At 45.1% G+C, this 23,165-nt stretch overlaps 1 protein-coding gene across 1 annotated transcript; it reads right to left on the bottom strand.

The window, feature by feature from the left end:
• Positions 1-656: 656 nt before the first annotated feature.
• LOC8023106 lies at positions 657-3,799 on the bottom strand. Its single transcript, XM_040211055.1, has 2 exons — positions 3,761-3,799; positions 657-1,436 (listed from the first exon to the last, which is right to left on the bottom strand). Exons 1-2 carry the CDS (start codon positions 3,797-3,799, stop codon positions 657-659), a joined length of 819 nt encoding a protein of 272 aa, XP_040066989.1.
• Positions 3,800-23,165: the final 19,366 nt, after the last annotated feature.

Raw genomic sequence — 23,165 nt, 5'->3', positions numbered from 1 at the left:
GGAATATTTATCGTTCTTTTTTTAAGTTTCTCCACATATATGCATTAAGCTATATATTCAATTCAACCAGATGCCGAGGGTTTAATGTCATCGGGGCAGTTGGTAAACGGTGCACAGCGTATTCTGCAAGTTAATTCAGGGTAGTTCGAGAACGATCTCGCAACACGCGGTGTCTGTTTATTTTGTTCTACGCTCGTATAGGTTATAGGTTAGGTTATGCAAATCGACAAACGCAGGGTCAGCTTTCATCTGTCATGTCGTACCACTTTATTCCCGTTCATCAATAACATAAAAAATGAACTGCCCCTTCTGCATTGTACCCGTTTAATGTTGAAATTACAGTGACTTCCATAACTGTCATCCCATACAAAAGAAAAAGAAGCAACAGGGTGAAGTAGTGAAGAAATACGGGTTTCGCAGTTCAACAAACACGCGGGTGTTACTAAACTCACCTTGAAAATTCAAAACGGCAGTTCAATTACATAGCAACCTTGGAGGTAATGCAAAACAGCCGCAACGAGAGCATCTTTGCTGCGTAAAACGAGGATAAGGTAAAGCTGCAGATGCTCCCCAAGAACTCGATCCTTTCGGCAAAAACAACAACAGCAAAAGCAGTTAGCAGGAAGCACATCAGCCGAGTGAACCAAGGGAGCAGCCTAGCTCGGAACACCGATGCTGTACGACAACAGCAACTTGTTCACGACTGGAGGTCCGTATGTGACCATAGGCTCCTCGTACCTCCTCCTCTGCTGCCGGGGCCTCGGGGCCGGCTTGGGAGGCTGGTCCAGGGGCTCCCCCTGCTCAGCTCCCTCGGGGGAGGCGTACTGCTGCCGAGGAACCGTCGACGACGCCGCCAGAAGGTTTCTGTTGTACTCCGCCTGCAACTCCTGGGCAGACTTCTGCAAGACCACGGGAGCGGCAACGTACTGGCGCTCCAGTTGTCTGCTCTCCTGCTGAACTGGAGCAACCGTCTGCTGAACGACAGGTTCGGGCTCCTCGGTCGTGTACTCGGGGCGGGGGGGCGTGGTCACGTGGTACTGAACCAGCGGCGCTTTGGGAGCCGATGTCGACGACTTCTTGTCCACGATGCGCTCGTCCTTGAGGATGATGAAGCCGCTCTTGCCGGCCGTGTAGTGCACCTTCCGCATGTGACCGCGGGAGTCGATGTAGCCGTAGGAGCCCTTCACGCTTCCATCAGGGAGTCTGAACTCCTCGCGGTAGCTCTGGCCCGCGGGGCCGCTGCCGGTGTCGTAGCCGAACTTGTAGTCGCCATCCAGCTTCTCGCCGATGTTCACGTAATGCACGGGAGCAGGCGGGTAGAAGTAAGGAGACGGCCGTTCCGACGCTCGGGGTCGCTCTGGCTGAGGCTGCCGGTACAAGGGCGCGCTCTGGGACGGCTGGCCATGGGTCAGTGTCGCCAGCCAGCACAGCGCCACCTGCGTTTGTTAAATGTGCACGAATTTTTAGTCATGATGATAAGTTAAAGCAGTTAAAAAAAAGGCAGTTCAACTAATTACAATTACGCTTAAGGACTCGAACACTGCCACGTCTAAGAGGTGGAAGTGAACAACAAATGCAAATAAGACTCAGTTTGCGATTGCACTTATTTATAGCCAAGCGATAACATGAATCGCACATTCTATGGCGTCAATATTGCATGTCAGTAAAACTGGCTGTCGCAAAACACTTTTTTTTTTCCTTAAACGGGTGCTGCTCAAGCGTTGTATAGTTCGGCGTTATGGCGTCATTGTCACAACGACGAGTAAAGACCATTTTATGAAAAAATGCGAGAGAGCAGTGAAAAGGGGCTGCTGCGCGATTTACTTCCTGCTGGGTTGGGGGCACGGTGGTTGGGGGCAAACGGGAGAAAGACCCCGATGGCGGTCATGAAACTGCATTTCACCGGACACCGTCACAATCGCACGTCATTGTGAGACAAACAATTTTCAGCGACCTTTATCTTCACGGTTCTATTACGCATGAAATTCAGTATTTAAGGTGGGATAGTTTAAAATCAATGAGAATACATTAAGCCGTTGTTTCCGAGGGTGAACAACACCTTTATTCTTATCCGTGATTCTTATCAACAGACCCATCTCAAGAGTCTGTGCCAACGCCTGTCCTCCATTGCTTGATCACGTGCTCTGAGCATGTATTGGACGCGAGTGTGACGTCAGCGTTTGGCAAAGACTTGGATCCAATCCTTCGCTTCGTGTCCAAGCAATGGCAACCGCCAATGTTGCCCGACTGTATTGAGTGGGGCAACATTTTCTACATTGAGTGGGCAACACTACACTGAGTGGGCAACACGCAATAATACTACATTGAGTGGAGCAACAAAACCCAGTTATTAGAGAGTTTTAGTAGATCGTTCCCATGACTCCGATAACGATATCCCGATACTCCGCCACCGCCTCCCTTGTGCATGCATAGTATCGTTATCGGGGCTATCGGAGGTATCGGAACGATCTACTAAAACTCTCTACTTTGCTACAATGAGTGGGGAGTCCGGGTACATAGGGGCACGGGACGGGAATGTTCCCGGCCAGTTTAGCGGGCAAACTAAATTGGCGTATATAGGTAAAGTGGCGTCAATTTTCCTGTTAGGTAGTGGGAAAATTGGATTGATGTATATGACACGTGACAGCAATTATTCCACTAAATTTAGCTGGGAAACAAAATTGTCGTGTTTGTCTTGAAGTCAAGTCACGTCACATTAAATTTTCTTCTGAATTTCGCGGGGACATTTAATTGGTGGATAGGTCACGTGACGACAGGCCACGTGGCGTCAGATCACGTGACATCAATTGTCATCACGTGATGCTAAGCGTTAATTCAATTTCCCCGCTAAATTTAGCGAGAAAGGCACGGACGAACGGACGGATCGACGGACAATATTCTGGAATTGGTGTAAAGTTAAAAAGCATTTCATGCTTTAAGAGGTCTGCATCCGTTCCAACCCAGCGCGGCCGCAGAGTCCGACGCATCCTAGGAGGCGCTACGGTATTAAAAATGGCGCTACCCACGAAGAAAAGGTCTATAGCTGGCTTATTTGCGGTCTATTTGTTCTTTGTTTTTGGTGCTTTGAGGTTAGTGACTTAGCACGCTCGGAGTGTGGCAACAAGAGGCCAACCCCCAGTCCCTCAAACGTTAAGCATCTGTCATAAAAAAAAAAAATGGGACGCTTAGAAAATAAATTTCTTCCTGCTACCTCCCTACCTTCCTGGCCGCTGACAGCTACGGCCGCTTTTGGAAACATATGTTCAATATTATAGTGATTAGCACAATTTTAAATTCACGACATTGTCTCTATCTGGCGCTTCATATCTTTGCGATTCTAAGTTAGCTTTAATGAGCAGGGCTAGTATCAAGTAGGCGCAAAAAAGACCACGGAAATGCAAAATTTAGACTTAAAGAAAACTCTACAAAACATCGAGATGTGTATTGTATACTTACACTAAAATGCCTAAAATGACTAACAATACACTGCTCTAGATATATAACATTTTTCTTGGAAACAATACAAGGGGCTTCATTATATAATCCAATCCAGTCGATGAAAAAAAAATTAAACAAAGGAAATACTCGATTATGTCTGGAGGAAGGGTGTTCCACCAGAAGGCAACGAGACCCTTCCACGGAAATAGATAAGAAATACCATTCGGCCCGTTTTCATGTGGACGGTCGACATTACATCGGCATGTTCTTGAGTAAGCCCTTACGTGTGAGTGAAGACCATGAATTCGCGGGAGTACCTCACCGGCCATATGAGACCCTTCGCTCTGAAAATGTGCCACATATTCCAAGGCAAATATACCTCCCCTTGTGTAAAAGTTTATCAGTACCATATGTATTTCACTTTCCAACTTTCGTACACCACTTTCCCTTCTACCCAGTGACCCTGTTGGATAAAAGATCGTGCTCCAGGAGAAATTAATTACGTTGACTCCAGTCAAGTGCAGAAAGATCTGCGTGTAAAACCTGAATCAGGGACCCCTTCTTCTCGGCGGCCCTAACGACCGCTAAGTGGGACAAAGAGCAGCCAAGTCAAAGGGGGCAAACATCAAATGGCGACCGGTTGGAGCTTGTCGTCTCGAAATACCGCCGATAGTGTAAGAATCGAAGCGAAAAGCCTCAAGGGGTTCCTGTGCACCCTCTGTAAAGCAAGCAAACAAAGAAAACGTTCATCAGGAACTCCAGTGTGTACGTGGGTGTAAAAACAAAAAAACAAGGCGGGAAGCTATTCAACCGTAATGTATATAATGGAAGACTACGCGAAAGGGGGGAATACGTAAAAGTCAGCATAGACACTTTTCCTCGAGCTTCCGGTGATTCGCGGCAGCGCTGCGATTCTGCGAAGGCTATTTCGCGCTTCACTCACTGTCATCTTTTGACCGCGTTTCCGCCTTCGACACGCATATCTTTTCCCCGTACTAAAGTGGGCAATGCCATTTCTTTGTGTGTGTGAGTGTGTGGTTGTCGTAGAAAACGTACCTATCTCAGTCACGACCCAGTACCTAAGAGGAAATTGCAATTCTGGAACCATCTGTTCTCCGTTCAACTGGCAGTAATATTTGCCATCTAACTGAGCAAACGAAAATCTTGCTTTTTGCATTAAAAAATGATTCGGAAATGTTTGCTTGGGAGTTCATATCTGGATGTTGATACGTTTTTACTCGTTTTTGTTTTGTCTTATTGAGTTCTTTGAAACATTACATAAGATCTAGAATGTTCTTTCTTAAATGATTACATAATAAATTTTGAGAAAACAACAACAACAAAGAAGTGGGAATAACAGCGGATGACAAAGGCTTCTCCGATAAACATAACAGTTCTTGAAAACAAATACGTTAATCAGAAGTGCCCTTTCTGCAAACACCGTTGTTCACGTTTGTTTAAAATATAAATTTTTAAAGTCATTAAGAATATCCTAATGTTTATTATTCTGTTTTTAAACATTTTTGATTGAGATATCTCGTTTAACAGTGTGTTCAAAACAGACAAAACAATCTTTAGCACAGACAAATTCTCACCTACAGCGTTGTGAAAATGCTCGTTTCATTTTCAATCGAGCTATAAAGTTTTCAAAGCACTGTTAGCAGGGTATATAAGATTTATGTGATGTTTAAATCTGTGCATTCCTTTCAGAATAATGACAGTTTTTGTATATAGTTTCGTCGCCAGCACGTTACCATATATTATTTGAGAAAAACAGCCTTTAACCTCTGACTAAGCAGGATATTTTTCTTAAAGAAAGTAGCAAGTGCTCCAAAATAATTCGAAAACCCCGGAAAACAATAGAAGGAGAAAAGATCGTGTGCAGAAGAGAGATTTCTTGTCTCTGCTTAACTTGTATCGACGCCACTATCACTTTTCTGAGAACGATGGTTCAATATCTTCATGCAAAAGGTCACCCCTTGGGAACACTACAATCATACTGACAATAAGCTAGACCAGCGGTCTCCAAATCTCGGCTCGCGGGCCAAATCCGGCCCACTGTTGACCGTGATCTTTCCAGTGGCGCACGGCCCAAAACCCGTTGCTACACCGCAAAAAAAAAAAAAAAAAAATGGCGCGGCGACGCGCATTAAAAGTGCTAACGAAGATATCAGGAAGAATGAGAAAAAAAAACTGCGTAAAAACGCGAGTTCTCTGGCCATATTATGTGTTGCACATTGTCACCACCAGCATTACTACATGTAGTTTTCTGCTTCATGTCTGTGTAACATATCTGACGAAATTCCTTTCCGTTCTTTCGCATATCGTGCTTAGTGGCTCCTGTCACAACGCTTGCAGGGCCGAAAAAACTTGATTGTATTACTGTAGCCTTTAATGCGCACATTAGATTTTTAATAAGTTGTATCGCTCGACTATCAAGCCGCTCGTGAAAGTTGTCGTCGGTTTGACGTCGGTGGACTGAACGTCGAATTGTTGTTTTGGGGTGTTACATATAGGACAAGGGGCGTACCCCCGTACACATTATTCCTGAGAGTGTACATTCTTCGCAATCCTGCTTGTGACCCAAGTATTCTCTAGCACTGCTTGCATACATAAACCTCAAAGGGAGCTACTCAACATGCCAGGCGTGCTATATTTCCAGGCTTTTTTTTTTTCATGAATGACATTCACATCGGAATCAGTGCCTCCCCAAACAGATTACGCCGTAGAGGCCACAGCTGGCCGTCATTACTCTCCGTCGTAAGATTACTGATCCATTATGAATCGAGTACACGACCTCTTGAACCGCGTGATATCTTGCAGACTAACACGTGTTACTTGTAACAGTCGTGTCGATGTGGTAAGACAACCTGTCGCCCCCCCATTGGCACATTCCGTCTTCTCTCAACGTTTTCTGTTGCGAAATGTTACCTCCCCCCCCCCCCCCCTTCAACGTTGAGATCACTAGGGTCAGAACATTCGCATGCCTGATTAGTGTGAGTGATGCCCTATGATTATTACGGACCACAAAAGTCCTCCTAACCTAGCCACTACTCAGCCGTGTTAATGTAACCGTAGTGCGACCAGAAGAATGCTAAACTCTGGGAAAACTTTCTGTGACAATGAATAGAAAGCTGGTTGCGTAACGGCTTTGTACGTTTCGCTAAGTAGTTCCGGGCATTTATGGTTTCGGTTTTGGTTTGTGTTTTCGCGTGACGGACTGGTTGCTCCAGTTCATGTCTTCGTATGAGTACCGCGGTTGAGGGTGCTGAACCGCGATCGCCGAGCGTGCAGGCTTATCCGCGCCTTCTCCCTTGACGTTTCAGCCATTTCTAAACACGGACCGACGCTTTGACTGAAGCACTCGGATCGACTGACAAATTAAAATACACCGTGTACAATCTCGTCGAATTCTATTCGTCTTGAGACCAACGCGGATATGCGGCGTCGATTTAAGAAATGCCGTGAATTTCATCGGCGCTGCATTTTTGACGTCAGTAATACGTAAACTCTTTTAGGGTAATCAAAAAAAAAACTGCGCCAATGCGATATACCCTAATAGGAGCACGCACACGCTACGGCACGAAATAAAATCCCATTTGGATCGGGCTCAGTTACCGCAGACCCTAGAGGTAGTCGGTAGCCACACTGCAGAACCCAGGGATCCTGGGCTCAAGGTCCACCCCAGCTCGCTTTCGCCGGTGAGCTCACTAACCAGCCTCTATACGGAAGCAATGTAGAGTCCCAGTTCCCTCTGTCTGACTTGTTTGCACACGTTGCATACGACTTGCTTTTGGTTCGTTTTGACAACTTTTGGTTACCAAAGTTGGTGAGAATCCTACGAACGAACAAAGGGGTGAGCATCACGAAAGGTACCGACGATACAATAATGCCTTTTGTAACGGCCCCCAGACAACTGCAATTCTCGGCGGTTGTCTCAATAAACTTTGATTGATTAACTGACAACCCGTGGAAGTGTTCGGACGAGCCCTGCAGGCTGGTTACTTTGGGGAAGCCCTGGCGAATCGGTGGCGTTATCGCTCACTTAAGTGCAGGCAGTAGTCTCCAGGAGGTTGTCCGGTATTGGAAGAGGGCTGCCATTTCAAGGCATTCGCGTCCAGGACTTACACAGCATATCCTGACTAATAATATTTTAACATTGTGAAATCGAAGCTGAACAATTTGTTAATTGGTTATATTATATAGACCCAGCATATGATTTTGGTTGTACTGTACTCAGCTGCGCGGTGCAACGGCGCGTTTCGGCTCTGTAGCTTTGGCATCATTGCCACAAAAAGTTGTCCCAAAACTAAGGGCGTAGGAGATAAGACGTGCCAAAGAAAGGGGCAAAGGGGCACGTCTTATCTCTCACTGTTTTAGTTATGTACCAATTTTTACGAGCCGGCAGCACCCCATCCTTGGATCCAAAAAATTGTCCACAAGTGCATTTCTTTTTTAGGAATGTTTTTTTGCGGGCGGCGGAGAAAAGCTCACCGGAGAAAAGCTCACCGGAGATAAGCTCACCGGAGAAAAGCTCACCGCAAAACCGGCAAATGCGGAGAAAAGCTCACCGATATTTTTTTAGCTTAGCGTGATTCTGCGTAAAACGTGGCAATTTAACACAATTCGCATTCGTCACTTCATTAAAAATATGTCCTCATTTTCGTAATATTCTTGAGGTTCATCGGGCATATTTACTAATTCCTCAGAAATTAGTAATCACCCATTCTGTAAATTAATGAAGCCGCAAGTATAAAATCAGAACATCGTACACCGGTGAAAAAGGCAACAATTTATTGACAGCTGAGGGTGCGCCGTCGGTAGCTCTGTCAGATAAAGAGGTTTATTTTTTGCGAGCTAATATGAATAGCGGTGTCTGAATCGCTTGAGGTTCAAATAGTGTGTAGTGCCTAATAGACAAGTAGATGTTTGTTAATGTAATCAGTGTAGGCTACGCTGTTTTCTTTCTGTTAATTTTACTAACAAAACTTTAGTTGCGAGAACAGCTTCGTCGTGTCGTGTTTGTTGTCTTCACTCCGTCGTCGTCGTTTGAGCGGTTTTCATCATGTATAACGTTTACCAACTCTCTCAATTCGCTACCTACCTTACAAATGGCTAGTTGTTATATAGCTCACGAATAACAACGGAGACGGTGTGCACCTCTGAAGGTCATAGGTGGCGCACCGTAGAAGGACCCTATCACACAAAGAAAACGTGTTGAAACACCAGCACGAACGGTTAGAAAGCGTGCATGTCCGTGGAAGAAAGAAGCCTCGATATCCTATTGACTGTTTTATCCTGTTTTCAAATGTTAACAAAAGCTTCAAAGACAATTTCAGGCACCGCGGTATTGCGCGTGCACTTTTGAATTTTCGGCATTTACACCTTTGATATTTAGGTTTTAGGCAGTCATCATTACGTTTTAACTTTTTCCTGTTCTTCAAGTTCATAAAGATTTTAGTTAGGCTTTCGTTGCCTAGAGAGTAAGCCACAAAAAACACTGGCCCGCAATTATTAATTTGGGAGCGATATACCAATTAAGCTTAACAAATATTACAAAAGAGGACATTTTATTTTTTACAAAGCTGACGAATTTTAATGATAATAAATTGATATGTATTACGGACGATCCAACAGCCCCCGTATAAAAAGAAGAAAAAATATCGGTGAGCTTTTCTGCGCACACGCTCAATGGCCGGTGAGCTTTTTTCCGCATCCGCTGGTTTTGAGGTGAGCTTTTCTCCGGTGAGCTTATCTCCGGTGAGCTTTTCTCCGGTGAGCTTTTCTCCGGTGAGCTTTTCTCCGGGATTCATTTTTTGCTGTGATTACAAGTGCTATTCATATATGATTTTGTTTTCACGTAACTACGGTTGCGTGTTTTCGGAGTTTAATTGTGTTCGAATTCGGGATTTCTTTCTTTCACAGATTCGGTGGTTTTCGGTGTCAATTCTCGATGTCGGGCAAAACATCGGTGATTATCGGGGTTTATGCTGAAAAATAGGACACGAGCATCACGCTCCTCAAACTCCAGGGAATTAAAGCGCTACCCGAATGTTTAGAAAGCATCGCGGTAAAAATAGGCCTTTTCACCTTCCATCACATTGGGGGCTGCAATCTGGGATTGATGTGACGAGATAAGGGGCGTGGTTCCGAAGGAAGAAGCAGCCTCGCGGTCAGTCCATTATGGATGTTTTCCTATTTATAATGAAATAAGTCTCTAGATAAATCATTTCGTTCTGAAAACCGTCTTTTATTTGTCATTTTTTTAATCTGGGCAATTTTAAAATGGGGTTTTCCGGTTCTCCCCGATTTCGATAAAACTGCCACTGGGGATAATTTTCAGGGTGCATCGGTGTTCACCGAAAACAGAGGACCCTACGTAGAGGCAATGCGTACAAGCGCCTCGTGCTTCCTCTTAACACAGAAAAGAAAACGCAATGTCATTATTTGGGGATGTTATCAAACATCCACCAGAGTGCAAGTACCAGCCATATCGGCGTCAATGATTCCAGAAGATCCCTAATAGATGGGTCCTCCGGTACGAACTGCGCATGCGCTGCCACAGAAGACTCGCGCATGCGCAGCATCGTACCGTATCGAATGTGCCAATACGGTTCCCTAAAACTCCCTAATATGTCCGCTGCGAACACCGTGTCTTTTGTATGATGTATGAGAAGTGTGACAGTAACGGAACTCGCACACTAACACCTTCTTTTTTCTTTTTTTAATCCCAGTATTGGTCTTTGCTTGCGAAAATTAAGCACCGTTACATAACAGCGTCTGCTTTCGCGGCTAGCTCAACTATATGAGGCACTCAGAAAAGGATCAACGTGAGTTTGGTTGATTTTATGTTCATCACTTCGATCTTACTCGTTTCGTCGAGGACTCTAGGTGATGTTTCACCCTCGTGCGGTGACATTCCAATGTAATGTTGGGGTTTATTTATTTATGTCGAGATATCCGGACACTTCCGAATAACGTGAACACCTGCTTTAGTACAGACATGCGTTTTTATTCTTGATTACTTTCTTATTCGTTGCGGCGAGTGCGTTGTAAATTACGTACTTTTAGAAGAAAAAAAGAAAAGAAACATGAAAACAAACAGCCACATTAAATCAGTACGGTTGTCTGTCCTGATTAGTGCTTTCCATTCTTTAAAAGTAAGGTCCCATTTTTCATTGAGATAATTGGTCTGATATCTACTAGAACATGAATAAACGTTTACGAGTCTGTATTCAGAAACGTTCGTAGATTGTAAGATTTACAGTATACTAACTTAATCACAGTTCTCTGGATCACGGGAGGGCGTGGCATCGGGTACAATCAACGTACTCTGACGGATTTGTGCGCAACTGCGAGTGCAGCGATGCGGTTGCATAACTGTAGTAGAGCACCGGGTCGTTAGAACGTCCCGGTAGTACCTGATACCACGCGCTCTCGTGTTCCCACTGACTCTGGTTAAGATAGTACACGCCACACGACTTGAGTCACGGAACCCGTCGCGTTAATAAAGATGCAAACGATTTCTTCGGCCCAGCGGTTCAAAACGTCTTCGTAAAACGTTACTATGCACTGGACCTCCGTGACTATCTCCCTGCAGCAGTTCATTTCCGTGCACAGGTCTCACGAGTGGCATGTCTCCGCCCGGCGGTCGAAGCGCACGGACAAAACCAATCTTCGCACAAAACAATCGGCCCTCCGCTCCCCGATGGTTCTCGTTCGAACTCATTGTCTTCGGAAGCCCGGAGTTACGCCAGACAGAGGTACGGAACGAGGGAGAACTCGGGCGCCAGCGGCTTCCATCCTTGTAACATATTTCTCACAGCATCGAGCGACTACCGAAAGGAAAGCCGTAGAGCGAATAAAACAAAAACAAATTCGAATCGACGGCCTTATTCTACATATGTGGAGAGGGAGATGAAGCAAAGCCGAAGAGCACGCCAGCATCAAAAAAGAGAAAAACAAAAACTGGCCTAGAATTCCAGCCTAGAAACTCCGTTGCGGTAGTTCCAGGTCGGAGGGTGAGGCAGGCTGACGGCCGGCGACCCTCGGCACACCCACGTAAAAATCTCGCGTGCAAACGCTATGTTTCATTCATCCATCCCGAAGCTGACAGCAGGGGTAGAAGCTGTACGCGCTTGCGGAACCAATAAGGGTCCGGCTCTCCGTCACGTGACTATACTCCCCGTGGTGTGTAGGACGCACATCCCGAGAGCTGGATCAAGGGCCTCAAGGACGCGCAGTGCCGCCCCCCTTCCCCTACCCTTGGCGCATGCAAACGCGGGTTTGTTTGTAAACAGAGTATTATAGCGTAGAAAGCTACACCAATCAATTGCCTCCCTTTCATCCCCTGTCCCCGCTCTCTGCGCAGGGGTATGAGCGGCAGCGTGGTCACGTGGTTAAGGAATTAGAACGTGGCCTCCACCGCACAGTCAGCATTGGGGGTGAAACGGAGTATAGTAGCACCTTCAGTTTCGAACAAACTGTTGGCCTTATTAGAGAAAGCGGAGTCTCGAGGGAGGAACGATCAAAACACGCAATACGGACGAAAAACACGCACGCGCTCTCGTGAGTCGAGGTTGACGCGCCATTTTTAATGAATCCAAATTACAGCGTGGCTGGAGAGTTGATCGAAGACACAATACAAACTGCCGTTCCCGTCTTTCTGTTCTTTCTGCTCGTGCATTCTCACGTCACTCGTGCCCTTCGGTTGCGGACAAGCGAAGGTCATCTCCCTTCCTCGTAAATGTTTTTTCTATGCCCTGGTGTCGATTAAAACTTTAAACCCGATTAATCGCCACCCTTTAATCGATTAGTCGGTCTCATTCTTTTCCATGCATAAAAAAACAGAACAAAAATTGTTTTGTGTGTCTTTGTTGAATATGCGACAAACGGCTCAATACATAATTTTGATTTCGAATCAACCTCGATGAGTAGCTGAGAGCATCTCAAAGACACTCACACTCACAGATTATTACTTCAGCTGCATGAGGCGAAGAGGTTCGCTGATATTCTCCGGCTACAGCGTCCTTCCCTGGTTGTTCACAACAGTCTCAGCTGAGCTAAACGGATACCCGGACGGCGTTGAAGTGGTAGGGACACGTGTGGCCTTTTGCACCTCCGTCTGGAGTTACAAATCTCTCCCGTACAGTTTACGTTAGGCTAAAATTTCACGCAAACTTTGCTTTCATGCAAGGGTACTCGTCCACGTATGCACGGTAAAAGCGTGTAATTTTTACTTTCTTTTGGATCGTCAAACTTTTACTAATTAACAGATTTAAAAAAAATTCATTGCGATTAAAGCATTAATTGATTAATCGTTACGTTAATCGATCAATCCCCAGCCCTAGTTCGTTGTTTTCCAGCACCCACGTGATCTAGAGAGCGTGTGCAGGCACGGAGCCAGGGGGGGGGGGGGGGGTGGGGGGGGGGGGGGCGGCCATGGAGCCCGCCCTTCCCCCCCCCCCCCCCCCCGAAATTTTTTATTTTGTTGGAACCTCCACTCCCCGTTCCCCCCTCACACAGCATTTTGTAATGGGCGCCCCCCCCCCCCCCCCCCCCGAAACAAAATCCTGGCTACGTGCCTGACCGTGTGTAACGGACTTTGTTATTGCTTGTATAGATAATATTTTTCCGGCCCTCCTTCTCAGAAGATGCATAGAATACGATGGTTGTTGTTTTTTTTTTTCAATTTTTTTTTCAACCTCTGATGAGCTAAGTACTGAAAAAAAAAAAAAAGAAAGGAAAAGGAGGAGTGATGAACACTGCTTTTGAATACACACGATCTACTTTAGCTAGTTCTTCACGTAATCGCTATTTATATTTTGGTACCTTATTACGACGTGGCACAAAGTTTTGGAAGCTCGCCTCAAATAATGTTGCCAGTCATTTCACCACGCGTCAACAAGATCGTCAGTTGTCGCAGACATTTTTTTGTTTTCTCCCGACACCCTTTATCATAGACGACTGTTCGTCCTCCCCTGGAACTTCATGAATGCAGTTTCCTCCATAAGCCTTACACGCTCTTGTTGGATGAAGGCCCATTCACACAGCTCCGTCGACTGTGTTGCGCTGCGTTCCGTCGTGCAGCACAGCGCCTCCCCATTGGCTCGTCGCAAGCGTCACTACAGCAACAGCTCGGTGCAAGCAGTGTGAACGCAGTCTTCGCGCAGTCAAACGCAATTCTGTGAACGAGCCTTGACGGTCTCGCTGACGAGTGATGCAATGACTGAAAACCCAGTTGTCAACCTTCGTTGAGCAGGACGCCCAAAAGCTAGCGGCACGCAATAAGTACTTAAATTTACTCTGCGATTGCGAGAAGAAGCGACAGTACGTATCCAAGTTTCGTGTATGCTAAAACTTTTGTTTTACCCACCTCATCAAAGGTTGAAAGAAAAAAAGAAAAAAAAAACTCGTTTATATTAACTGTGCAAACTAAAAATAAAATAAAAAAAATCTTCCGTTTATATTTAGCACTACGTTCGGCAGCAAAACAAAATGAATAGATTGCCCAGCAGACTTTAGTAGCAGTAGCTCTGGGCGAGCAACTCAACAAGCTAGAAAACATATGCACTGCTATTGGTGCACACAGGCCGTTTTATTAGGATGAAAAGACGTAAAGCCTGCAGTCTTCGTGAATTTAATGAAGTTTGAGAGACGTTTCTTTACAGCTTGGAAAATGCATGGCGATAAATTGGAGTCTTCATTTCCTGTTCTTGCTTAATATCAAACGTAAATTAAAAACGAAAAGTTTCACATCTACGTATCGGCCAATCATTCTTTCAGTTTTTGATTGAATTCGCACACCAAGGGTAAGTTTTGTTTATACATTATTTAACTGAATACGTACACCCCTCAACCACTGTTCAAGGGCGAAACGATATTGAATTCAAATGTCTTTTCGAGTGCAATGCGTTTTTTACAAAATGTTACAGTGCAGTAAGGAGGTCGGTAAGGCGAGTTTGTACTGATCGGACATCGTTAAAGTTTGTGATTTAGTTATGGTTAAACATGGCAAGAAAGCATATGAGACCCGAGTGAATTAGGAAACAACAGCAGAAACTCATAGACATCCGAATATTAGAAAAGTCTATCTGTCTGTGCCGACTCCTTAAGTAACCGCAGCCTCGGGTACATTTCACCATCTGTCTCTTTGCAGGCCATTAGCCCTGTTCAGGATTTAATAGCCTAGTAAAGCGAGGCAAAAAACTCGTAAATAAAAAAAAAAAGACAAAAAATTATTTAAGTCTGCCACTAAGGCGTAATAATTACACCCGCACCAACGGACAAGAACAAACGTCCGAATTCCTTACGGTCGTTCCGAAATAAAGCGCTCTAAAAGCTCGGATTTGATTCGACGCAGATACGAGACGCGCGAAGTGAAAGAAAGCGAAAAGCCGACAACAAGCAGGCAACGCGAAGTCTTCCAGCGGCAACAAACAACTCGTTTCGTATTATTCTCATTTTACTTTTTCTTTTTTCTCTCCTTACTTGCTTAATAGCAAGGGCCCGGAGCGGCAAAGAAAAAAAAAACCGGAAGCTCGCACCGAAGCTATCTCGTCCCCGAATCGAATCAGGTAACGGTGCGGGGAGAATGTCCGTTGGACGAAGATTCAGGTTAGCCAGCGTCTGCGTTTTGCGTGCCCGGCAGGCGCCTTGCCTCGCCGCCACGTGACCGGGGACGGAAAACAAGCGGCCCCTCTCGCCGAGGCTCGGAGACGAATGTGTGCGCCCGTCCAGATCGGCCGATTGAGCGGCTCGAATCGTGTGAACCGCGAAAGGTGCACGCTGGATGAGACGCCGCTCCCTTCACCTGGAGTACCCTGAAAACCATCCAGGGACATTAGCACCAGGTTCACACAGCACCGTCTTCTTACGCCAGGAAGCTTACGCACGCTCACGTCCAGATACGACCACAAATCGCCGGCACAATCCACCTGCTTCGTAGTCTGCGTGCCGAGCTAGACCTTTAAGTGGTCGCAACGCTTCCTGAGAAGCACGGATATGTATGTACGTACCGGTGACTTTCGATAGTCGTAAGCATACTGCGTAAGCTTCCTAATGCAAGAAACGGTTGCTGTGTGACGCAGCCACACTCCGACCGCAACCGGCGCCGTATGCGATCCATTCCAGCCAATCAAGCGGCGCCAAAAATGCATCGTCACGGATTGCGTGTTTATCGGCTCTTTAGTGGACCCGGTTGAATGGATGCATACGGCAGAACCAGAGCCGTAGATGTAGAGAGTTTGGCCATTCGTTGGGAAGTATAGGAGACAAATGAAGCGGGCGCCATTGGCCGAAAGCGGGTTGGGCGTGTTCCAGGGCGTCTTCAGAAATTCGAATGTGACCAACCAGAAGCCGGAAATAATACCCTGGCGGTGGTCGCGAAAAACAAACCTGATAACTGCATTGGAGTAACTCTCGATGGCTGAAAATATGGTACACGTGATATTTCAATCACACTCATCTAAAATGATGGTGGAAGAGTGCGACTAGCGGAAAGATCGACATAATCCTTACGCCAAACGCCGAGCGCCGGGAATCTGCCGTCAGAGCGGTCACACTCTGTCCGCGCAAAACAGAGTTGAGCGGCGCATTCGTTTCTTACATCTTTCTGCATGATCATGATGAAACAAGACGTAAACCCTATTTTCAACCACAAAGAGTTACTACACTTCACTCTTACGCACTTATTAAGACTATATACGAACAGAGACCTTCGATGATCGATCGGCTCAGAACTGTTTCTCGCTACCACCGCTAGGGGATTTTTTTCGGCTTCTGGTTGGTCAAGAGAGCATGTCAAGCCCTCTTTCCGAGTCTGCCGCACGCCCTGGCTCTGCCCGCGCCTCCCATTGACCGAACTCTCTACATATACGGCTCTGGGCAGAACCCTTTTCTTTTAAATCGGGCGGCGGCTTGCGCCACCTATAGCCAACGCTTTTAATTTCAAGAATCCCGCGTAAAAGCGGCACCAAGCGGCGGACGCACAAACTACGTTCGGTGGGGGAATCGGATGAGTGAATGGATGGATGCAGGCGGCTCAATTTTTAATCGGGAGGAGACTTACCCCATCAACTAACTCCGCGGGGGACCTTTCGGGCTGTTATAGCTCTCCTTTAGTTTTTATTTTGTACTATCTTTCCCGGCACTATATGAATACGCGATTCATTACATTTCACTCGAACTTTCAGCCTCTTCGCGCTTCCCCGGGGAGGCAATTTTGAGGTCGAAGCGATGCAATCGACAACGGAATGTCGGCACGTCGTTTGGCAATGATACCTCACCTCGACTTGATCGTATCGCGGTTGAGAAATGGTTCCCTTAAATTCTCTAGGGCAAATGGGACAAACGTTTTTGTTTATGTTTCAGAGAAGGCTGCGTTGCGCGAGGCAACCTTAAGGCTAATTCACATAGTTGTGTATGAGTGTGATGGAGTGAACTGCGCTCGCTCAGAGCCGTATATGTAGAGTGCTTGGCCAGTAGTTGGGAAGTCTAGAAGACAAATGAGGAGGCGCCATGGGCCGAAAGCGGGCTGGGCGTCCTTCCAGGGCGTCTTCACAAATTCAAATGTGGCCGACCAGAAACCTGAAATAATACCCTGGCGGTGGTCGCAAGAAACGAAATTAATAAGCGCGTCGGAGTAACTCTCGGTGACTGAAAGTATGGTGCACGCGATGTATCAATCACGGTGATCTGAAATCTTGGTTTGAAGAGCGCGACTAGCGGAACGATCGACATAATTCGTACGCCAAGCGCCGGGGGCCGGGAATATGCAGTCCGAGCGGTCACACTCTGTCCGAGCAAAACAGAGTTAGAGCAGCACATTCGTTTCTTTCATCTTTCTGCATGATCATGATTGAAACATCACGTGCACCCTGTTTTCAACCATGAAGGGCTACTACATTTAACTCTTACGCGCTTATTAAAACTATTAAAACTGTTTCTCGCTACCACCGCTAGGAGATTTTTTTCGGCTTGTGGTTGGTGAAAAGACCATGTCAAGCAATCTTTCTGCGTCTGCACTCCCTGGGTCTGCCTTATATAACCGCTTACGATGAGAGAACATGACGGTACACTGGCGCCATTTATCAGGAACGTTCGAAACATAAGATTTGCGTTTATATTTTTTTTTTCATTTTTAACGAATCCTACTTTTACTGCGGGCTTGAATATAATTCTCACAAAGTTATTTATTTATATTTTTATTTATATGCATTGAGGATCCCCTCTGGAGGTATTACATTAGAGGGGTCTAAATACAATAAAAAAAAGTTTTGTACAAAGACATAAGGAACAGTAAGAACAAACCACGTACAGGCATACCATTGAGCCAATAAAAATGCAGTTCTTATTGCAGTCTTAAGTCTCATTAATATGTATTAATAAAGACACGTGAGCATTTCTTGAAGTTTAGCGGTGTTAGTTTCTATAACAATCTAAGTTGGCAAGATATTTCATTCTGCAATTGCAAGCGGTAGTGTTGAATTAGCGAAGAGACAACCTTTACCCGTGGAAAGTGATTTTCTCCTGCATGTCGCGCCACTTCCGCTTCCGTTCACCAATGATAACTTGAGCTTTTATCGCCAGGTAAGGGTGGCTCGTGGATACGAAAAACTCTTCTTAAAAAAAGTCGATTTGTTTGCGGACCAGTCAAGCACACTGTTAAATCGTCGCGACACGAGTGCCAGTTCACAGGAGCGTCGGAGCGTTTTGGCGTAGAAATTATGACGGCGGTCGCATTTTGAACGGAGAGTGCACTAGACGGCCAGTCCAGAAATAAGCAAGCAATCTTCGTCTAGGTTTCTGCGATCAGAAGCTGCTAGACGGAGGATGCGAGCCGTTCATTCGGTGGCCCCTGTTCCGTAATTTGTATGCCCTTCACAAAACCGCTAATACATCGAGTGTGTCGGACACTAAACACCCGCGAGAATCGTTCTTAGCCCGGTGGCAAGGCACGAAAATAACCGTAATCTGAGAGTTGGAATGATAACTTTCTCCGCACTTGTATAGTGGGAAATTCCTACCTTCAGTGATAAATGAGCTCACAGAAACCGACCTGCTTCGCGTAGGGGCCTATACCTGAGCATTGAATCAAGATTCACAATGGTGCACGAAGTCGTTACGCCCGTTCAAATTGAATCGTGCAGCGGAAGGACAGTAGCCGCCGTCACGAGCTTCGACGTGTTACACTCCGCTACGTGAGTAGTAGTCACGAAGAACTCTCTCACGGACGCGTGCAGAAAACAATTCAACGCAGAGCTCTCGGTGGGCACGACCCCCGGAAAACTATGCAGAGCGGAAGTTCGTCTGCTTCATGCAGACGAACTTCCGCTATGACGAATCCACAGGGGATGCGATAATGTCAGGACGGCAAACTGTTATCGGCTGATTGAAAAAATAAATAAATAGTGGGTAGACCTCAAGGCATCTAGCCATTGAGGTCTACCCACTATTCTTCAAAAACGGGACCAATCAGAGCTCGGTATCGTTCTGACGTCACCGCAACTCCTGTGAAAGAAGCAGACGACTTTCTCTTGGCATAAGGCTCCCCGGCGCGGATGACTCAGAGCTATGCGCCGAAAAACTAAAGGCCCGTTCACACTCTTGCGACCGAGTACGACTGAGAGAGACGAAATCTCTTAAAACTTCTTAAATGTTTTTAGAATGAGGGAACACACTGACATTGTGGCGCCATCTATGCGGTGACCCTAGAACTGCATTTCACAAAAGCGAAGGTTTTGCGGGATTTCCGAGGTCAAATGTGCGTAATACCCATAGAAAGGCTCGTTTATAACATTGACAAAAGTTTTTCGAGCCAAAAAAAAAAAAAGGATGTTGCGCGAGAAATAAAAAAAAAAAAAAAATATGCCGGACCGCCGAATTTACACTGCTTCCCAATAGATGGCGCCAGTGTGTTCTCTGGTTTAAGAAGTTTTAAGGAACCCAGGTTTAAGAGGTCGCAAGAGTGTGAACGGGCCTTAAAGGGCAACTCCGCTTAATTTCAAAAATTTTGAGATAGTGGCCGATTTTGCTTTTTGAAGCACTCAAAAACAATCCCCAATCCTTTGCTTCGCGAAAAATAAAATATTTTTCGTGTAATTTTACTCTAGCCATGATCACAAACCGAAACCGAAACGGTGGCAAAGTCGGGCAACATTGTATATTCGGCATCACTAAGCATGTACACCCACGTGATATACAAGGGGAAGAAGGAGCTCCCCTCTTATCAGGATCCTCCTTTGTGCCTCCTGGATTAGCACAGGCGTCGCTATTCTCCTCCCAGAAGATTATAGAAGATTAACCTGTCACTCAAAATTCTTACAAACGCAGCTTCCCTCTCCTCCTTTTACTTGGTGTTCAAAAGTATGCGATGTAACACAAGCCGGCGCTCAACGAGGCGATCGGCTTATCAGTAGTATCAATAGTCGAGCGCCGGGCCGGCCGAGCGCGTCACTCAAGTCTTTCACGGCGCTGGCGCTACCCGTGCTCTCCCCGAAAAAAAAAAAAAATTGAAAAAAAAAAGAAAAAAAAAAGAAGCTGTACATGCTTGATGACGTCGCGGACGTGCCGGGAGAAGGAATTTGGAGGAAGCGGAAATGCAGCCGGGCAGTGTTGTCTGGCCCGCACGTCTCATCCAAAACCAACGGATTCGTGCTTGTCAAACTTTGACAGCGATTTTAATGAACTTCTAGGCGGAATTCCGTCGTAATATTTGCCATGGGGGTTTTGTAGATGATAACAAAGAGAACTGCATAGTTTTGCACTACTGGAAAAGAAGCGGAGTTGCCCTTTAAGAGAGAGGAAGAAAAGAGAGCGCGCGGGGGCTTCAGAACGCCTAGTTCTGATTGGATAGATTAGTAGGTAGAGCTAAAGATAGCTGCTTTTGTCTCCACTGCACTCGTCGAACGCTTTAGAACGCGAAGCACTGGCGTCCGGCGTTTGGCTCTCGCATTCGAAAGCATTCAACGAGTGCAGTGGAGACAAAGGCCTCTGGCTTTGGATCTACCCACTAATTTATCCAATCAGAACTCGGCGTTCTGACGTCCTCTCACCCTCTCCTCTCCTCCTTTTTTTTTTTTTAATTTCTCGGCGCATTGTTTTCGTCTCAAATTGATTAAAGTTTGTCCTCTAGGCCAAAGGTATCCAAACTTTTCGGCTACGGGACCGGATTGGGATTCTGTTGCGATACCGAAGGCCCAAAAATAAAGAAGACAAAATAAATGTGAAAGTACCAAATAAATAAACCTCAATAAGTACTTAAATACACAAATTTAAACTAGAGCAAAAATAAAATGTATGAAGGCGGATGAATATTGCACTTTATTTTAAAATACAGCATAATGGCAATTATGAGATCACAAAACAATTGTGATCCAGTAACTTCAGCCGGCATAAATCGAGGTAAATAAAAACTGGCACATTCCAACAGCGCAGAAAACTAATGAGAATGGTAGATCTCATTATGACAATATGTTATAGTTATGACGCAGAATCACCACAATTGTACGCGAGAATGCAATATATTTTAAAACATAGTTGCACATACACGAAACAGTGGACTACGAATTATAATGCTGGTGAAGACAATGTACACGAAATATTATTGCGAAAAAACCAGCGTTTAGGTGAAATTTTTTTTATTCATTTTTATATATTTGTTTGCGTTTCGACGCGACTGGCGGCGCCGTTATGTTTTTTACGTGCGCTTATTTTTGCGTTAGTATAGGAGTCAGACGTATCTAGCTCATTACATGTAACGTGTTCACTTGCTTTTTCGGCAACGAAGTAACGACTTAGTTGCTTTCCAAGAGAAGGAACAATTAACGCATTTTTGTTCCTTTTTAATGGAGTATCGAGTAAAGGTATTTATTTACTTCTGAATACGAACATGTACAACAAGCGTTGCCTTATTTTGGTTTTCACCACTGCTCGCGTTTGTGACCTGCACGGCAAAAAAACCGCCAACAAGAAAATAATAAAGACACCCATGAATGCGTCAAAAAGCGAGGCATTATTAACGACACCAAATGTTGGAAGGCGGCTACTGCTTCAGAAGGACGACACATCCAGAGCAAAGAGAAAGTAACTTCTAAGCTAGTAACGAGCTCCTTTTGAATCGCAGTAAAAAATAACTTGATTACTTTTTTAAGAGAGAAACGAGTAACAGTATTTAGTTACTTTTTTTTTATACTAAGGTTTACATGTCTGGTAACAGCGGGCCACGGGCTGGGTGTCACTGGAAAAATTGCAGCTTTTCGCGGGCGGACCGGCCGGAATGCCACTGAGGGGCGAATCTGGCCAGCCGGCTGGGGTTTGGAGAACCCTGCTTTAGGTAGTTGCATAATGATGCAAATCATTTGATTTTGCAGATGGTGCAGGCTAACAAAAAAGCCGGGATATGGCTGTCTGTTTTTTGTGTGTGTGTCTTACAAAGGAGAAGTAACAGTCCGCGCTAAATCTCAAATCCTGAGCCCTGAAAAAAAAAAAAGTTCCGTGTTAAAACAAAAAGAGAAGTGTGCGTGAAAAGAGGAAAAACGTCTGAACCACATTCCCCTTGAAAAGGCGAAGAAAATAAGGACCACTTTTTTAGGAGAGAATGTACATTTTTAGCACCGTAGAATCTGCTCTTTGCCCCGCAGGACAATTCTGCTCAAGTCCACCACTATTGTTTCAAATTCACTCGCTTCCTTTTTTTTTCTTTTTTTTTTTTTTAAGAATACACTCGCTGTTGCTCGCCTCTTACAAGCACGTAAGATGCGCATATATTTTTAATAAAATAAAAAGAAGAAAGTGTGAAGACAAACAGAAACAAGAAAGGTGGGAGGATACCCACAAATTGCTTGCAGCTTCATTAAAGAGGTTTTTGGCCTCGTCTCAGTAAGCTGACACGCTACTCTACGTGCTTCGATGATTCTCAGATAGGCAATATAATCTTGGCATGCGAAACCACCTTCTATTAAAAAAAAAAAAAGAAAAAAAAAAGAAACTTTGTCAAAAACCTAGTTTTTTTTGTTTTTTTTTTTTAAGGAGAAGCTTAAATTTGGGGCACGCATTCCGTCAATCATGAGCGTGGCCTTAACCACCCCTTCTCTATACGGCTAATTGCAATTATTTATTTTTTATACGACATCCCCAATATTCCGGAACAATCCCCTTCGTGCCCTCTTTCGGGAGTTCTCAGCAAGACACTCTAAAGAATTTGATTGCAGTCGTATATTTGATTATACTGCAATATCCTCTGCCATAGCTATAGACGACAATATTACGACGTTAAATAACACTAATAATAAAAAAAGAACAACTAAAAAAGCATACGATTTTTATTCCTACGTTTGTTATATTTCTTTGCATTCGGTACTCCACTTTCGAAAAGTATTAAATTGCTGCGCACCGTATTCAAGAAACGTAACATTCTCGAAGGTTGTAATAGGCTGAGACTCATGGTATATACAAAAAAAAAAAAAAAAAAAAACTTTAAATTAAGTTAATTTCTTAAATACTTTTTTTTTTTAATTTTCGGGAAATGTTCGGATGCGCTAAGTAAATGTCTCAAAATGCGTCTTTCGCGCGTCGGAACGAAAGGTGGAGCACACCAATCAAAAGGTAGCAGAAAAAATGGTTAGGGAACGCGGGATGGCGAGCCAGCGAAGCGGGCGGCGTCATGCGCACATTCCATGGCATTAGCCCCTGTAAAGGTATCTTTCCCGTGTGCACTGATGCACTGG

This window comes from Ixodes scapularis, unplaced genomic scaffold, assembly GCF_016920785.2.
Source record: "Ixodes scapularis isolate PalLabHiFi unplaced genomic scaffold, ASM1692078v2 PGA_scaffold1__304_contigs__length_218370807, whole genome shotgun sequence".
NCBI lineage: Eukaryota > Metazoa > Arthropoda > Arachnida > Ixodida > Ixodidae > Ixodes > Ixodes scapularis.
Note: the sequence above shows the minus strand (reverse complement) of the source record. Positions and strands in the feature narration are given on the sequence as shown.

Excerpts from the sequence above, each read along its gene's own strand:
- LOC8023106 (XM_040211055.1), bottom strand. The coding sequence starts at position 3,799 with ATGTGGCACATTTTCAGAGCGAAGGGTCTCATATGGCCG. Across the intron at positions 1,437-3,760 it reads CGAAGGGTCTCATATGGCCG|GTGGCGCTGTGCTGGCTGGC; the intron begins GTGAGGTACTCC and ends TAACAAACGCAG.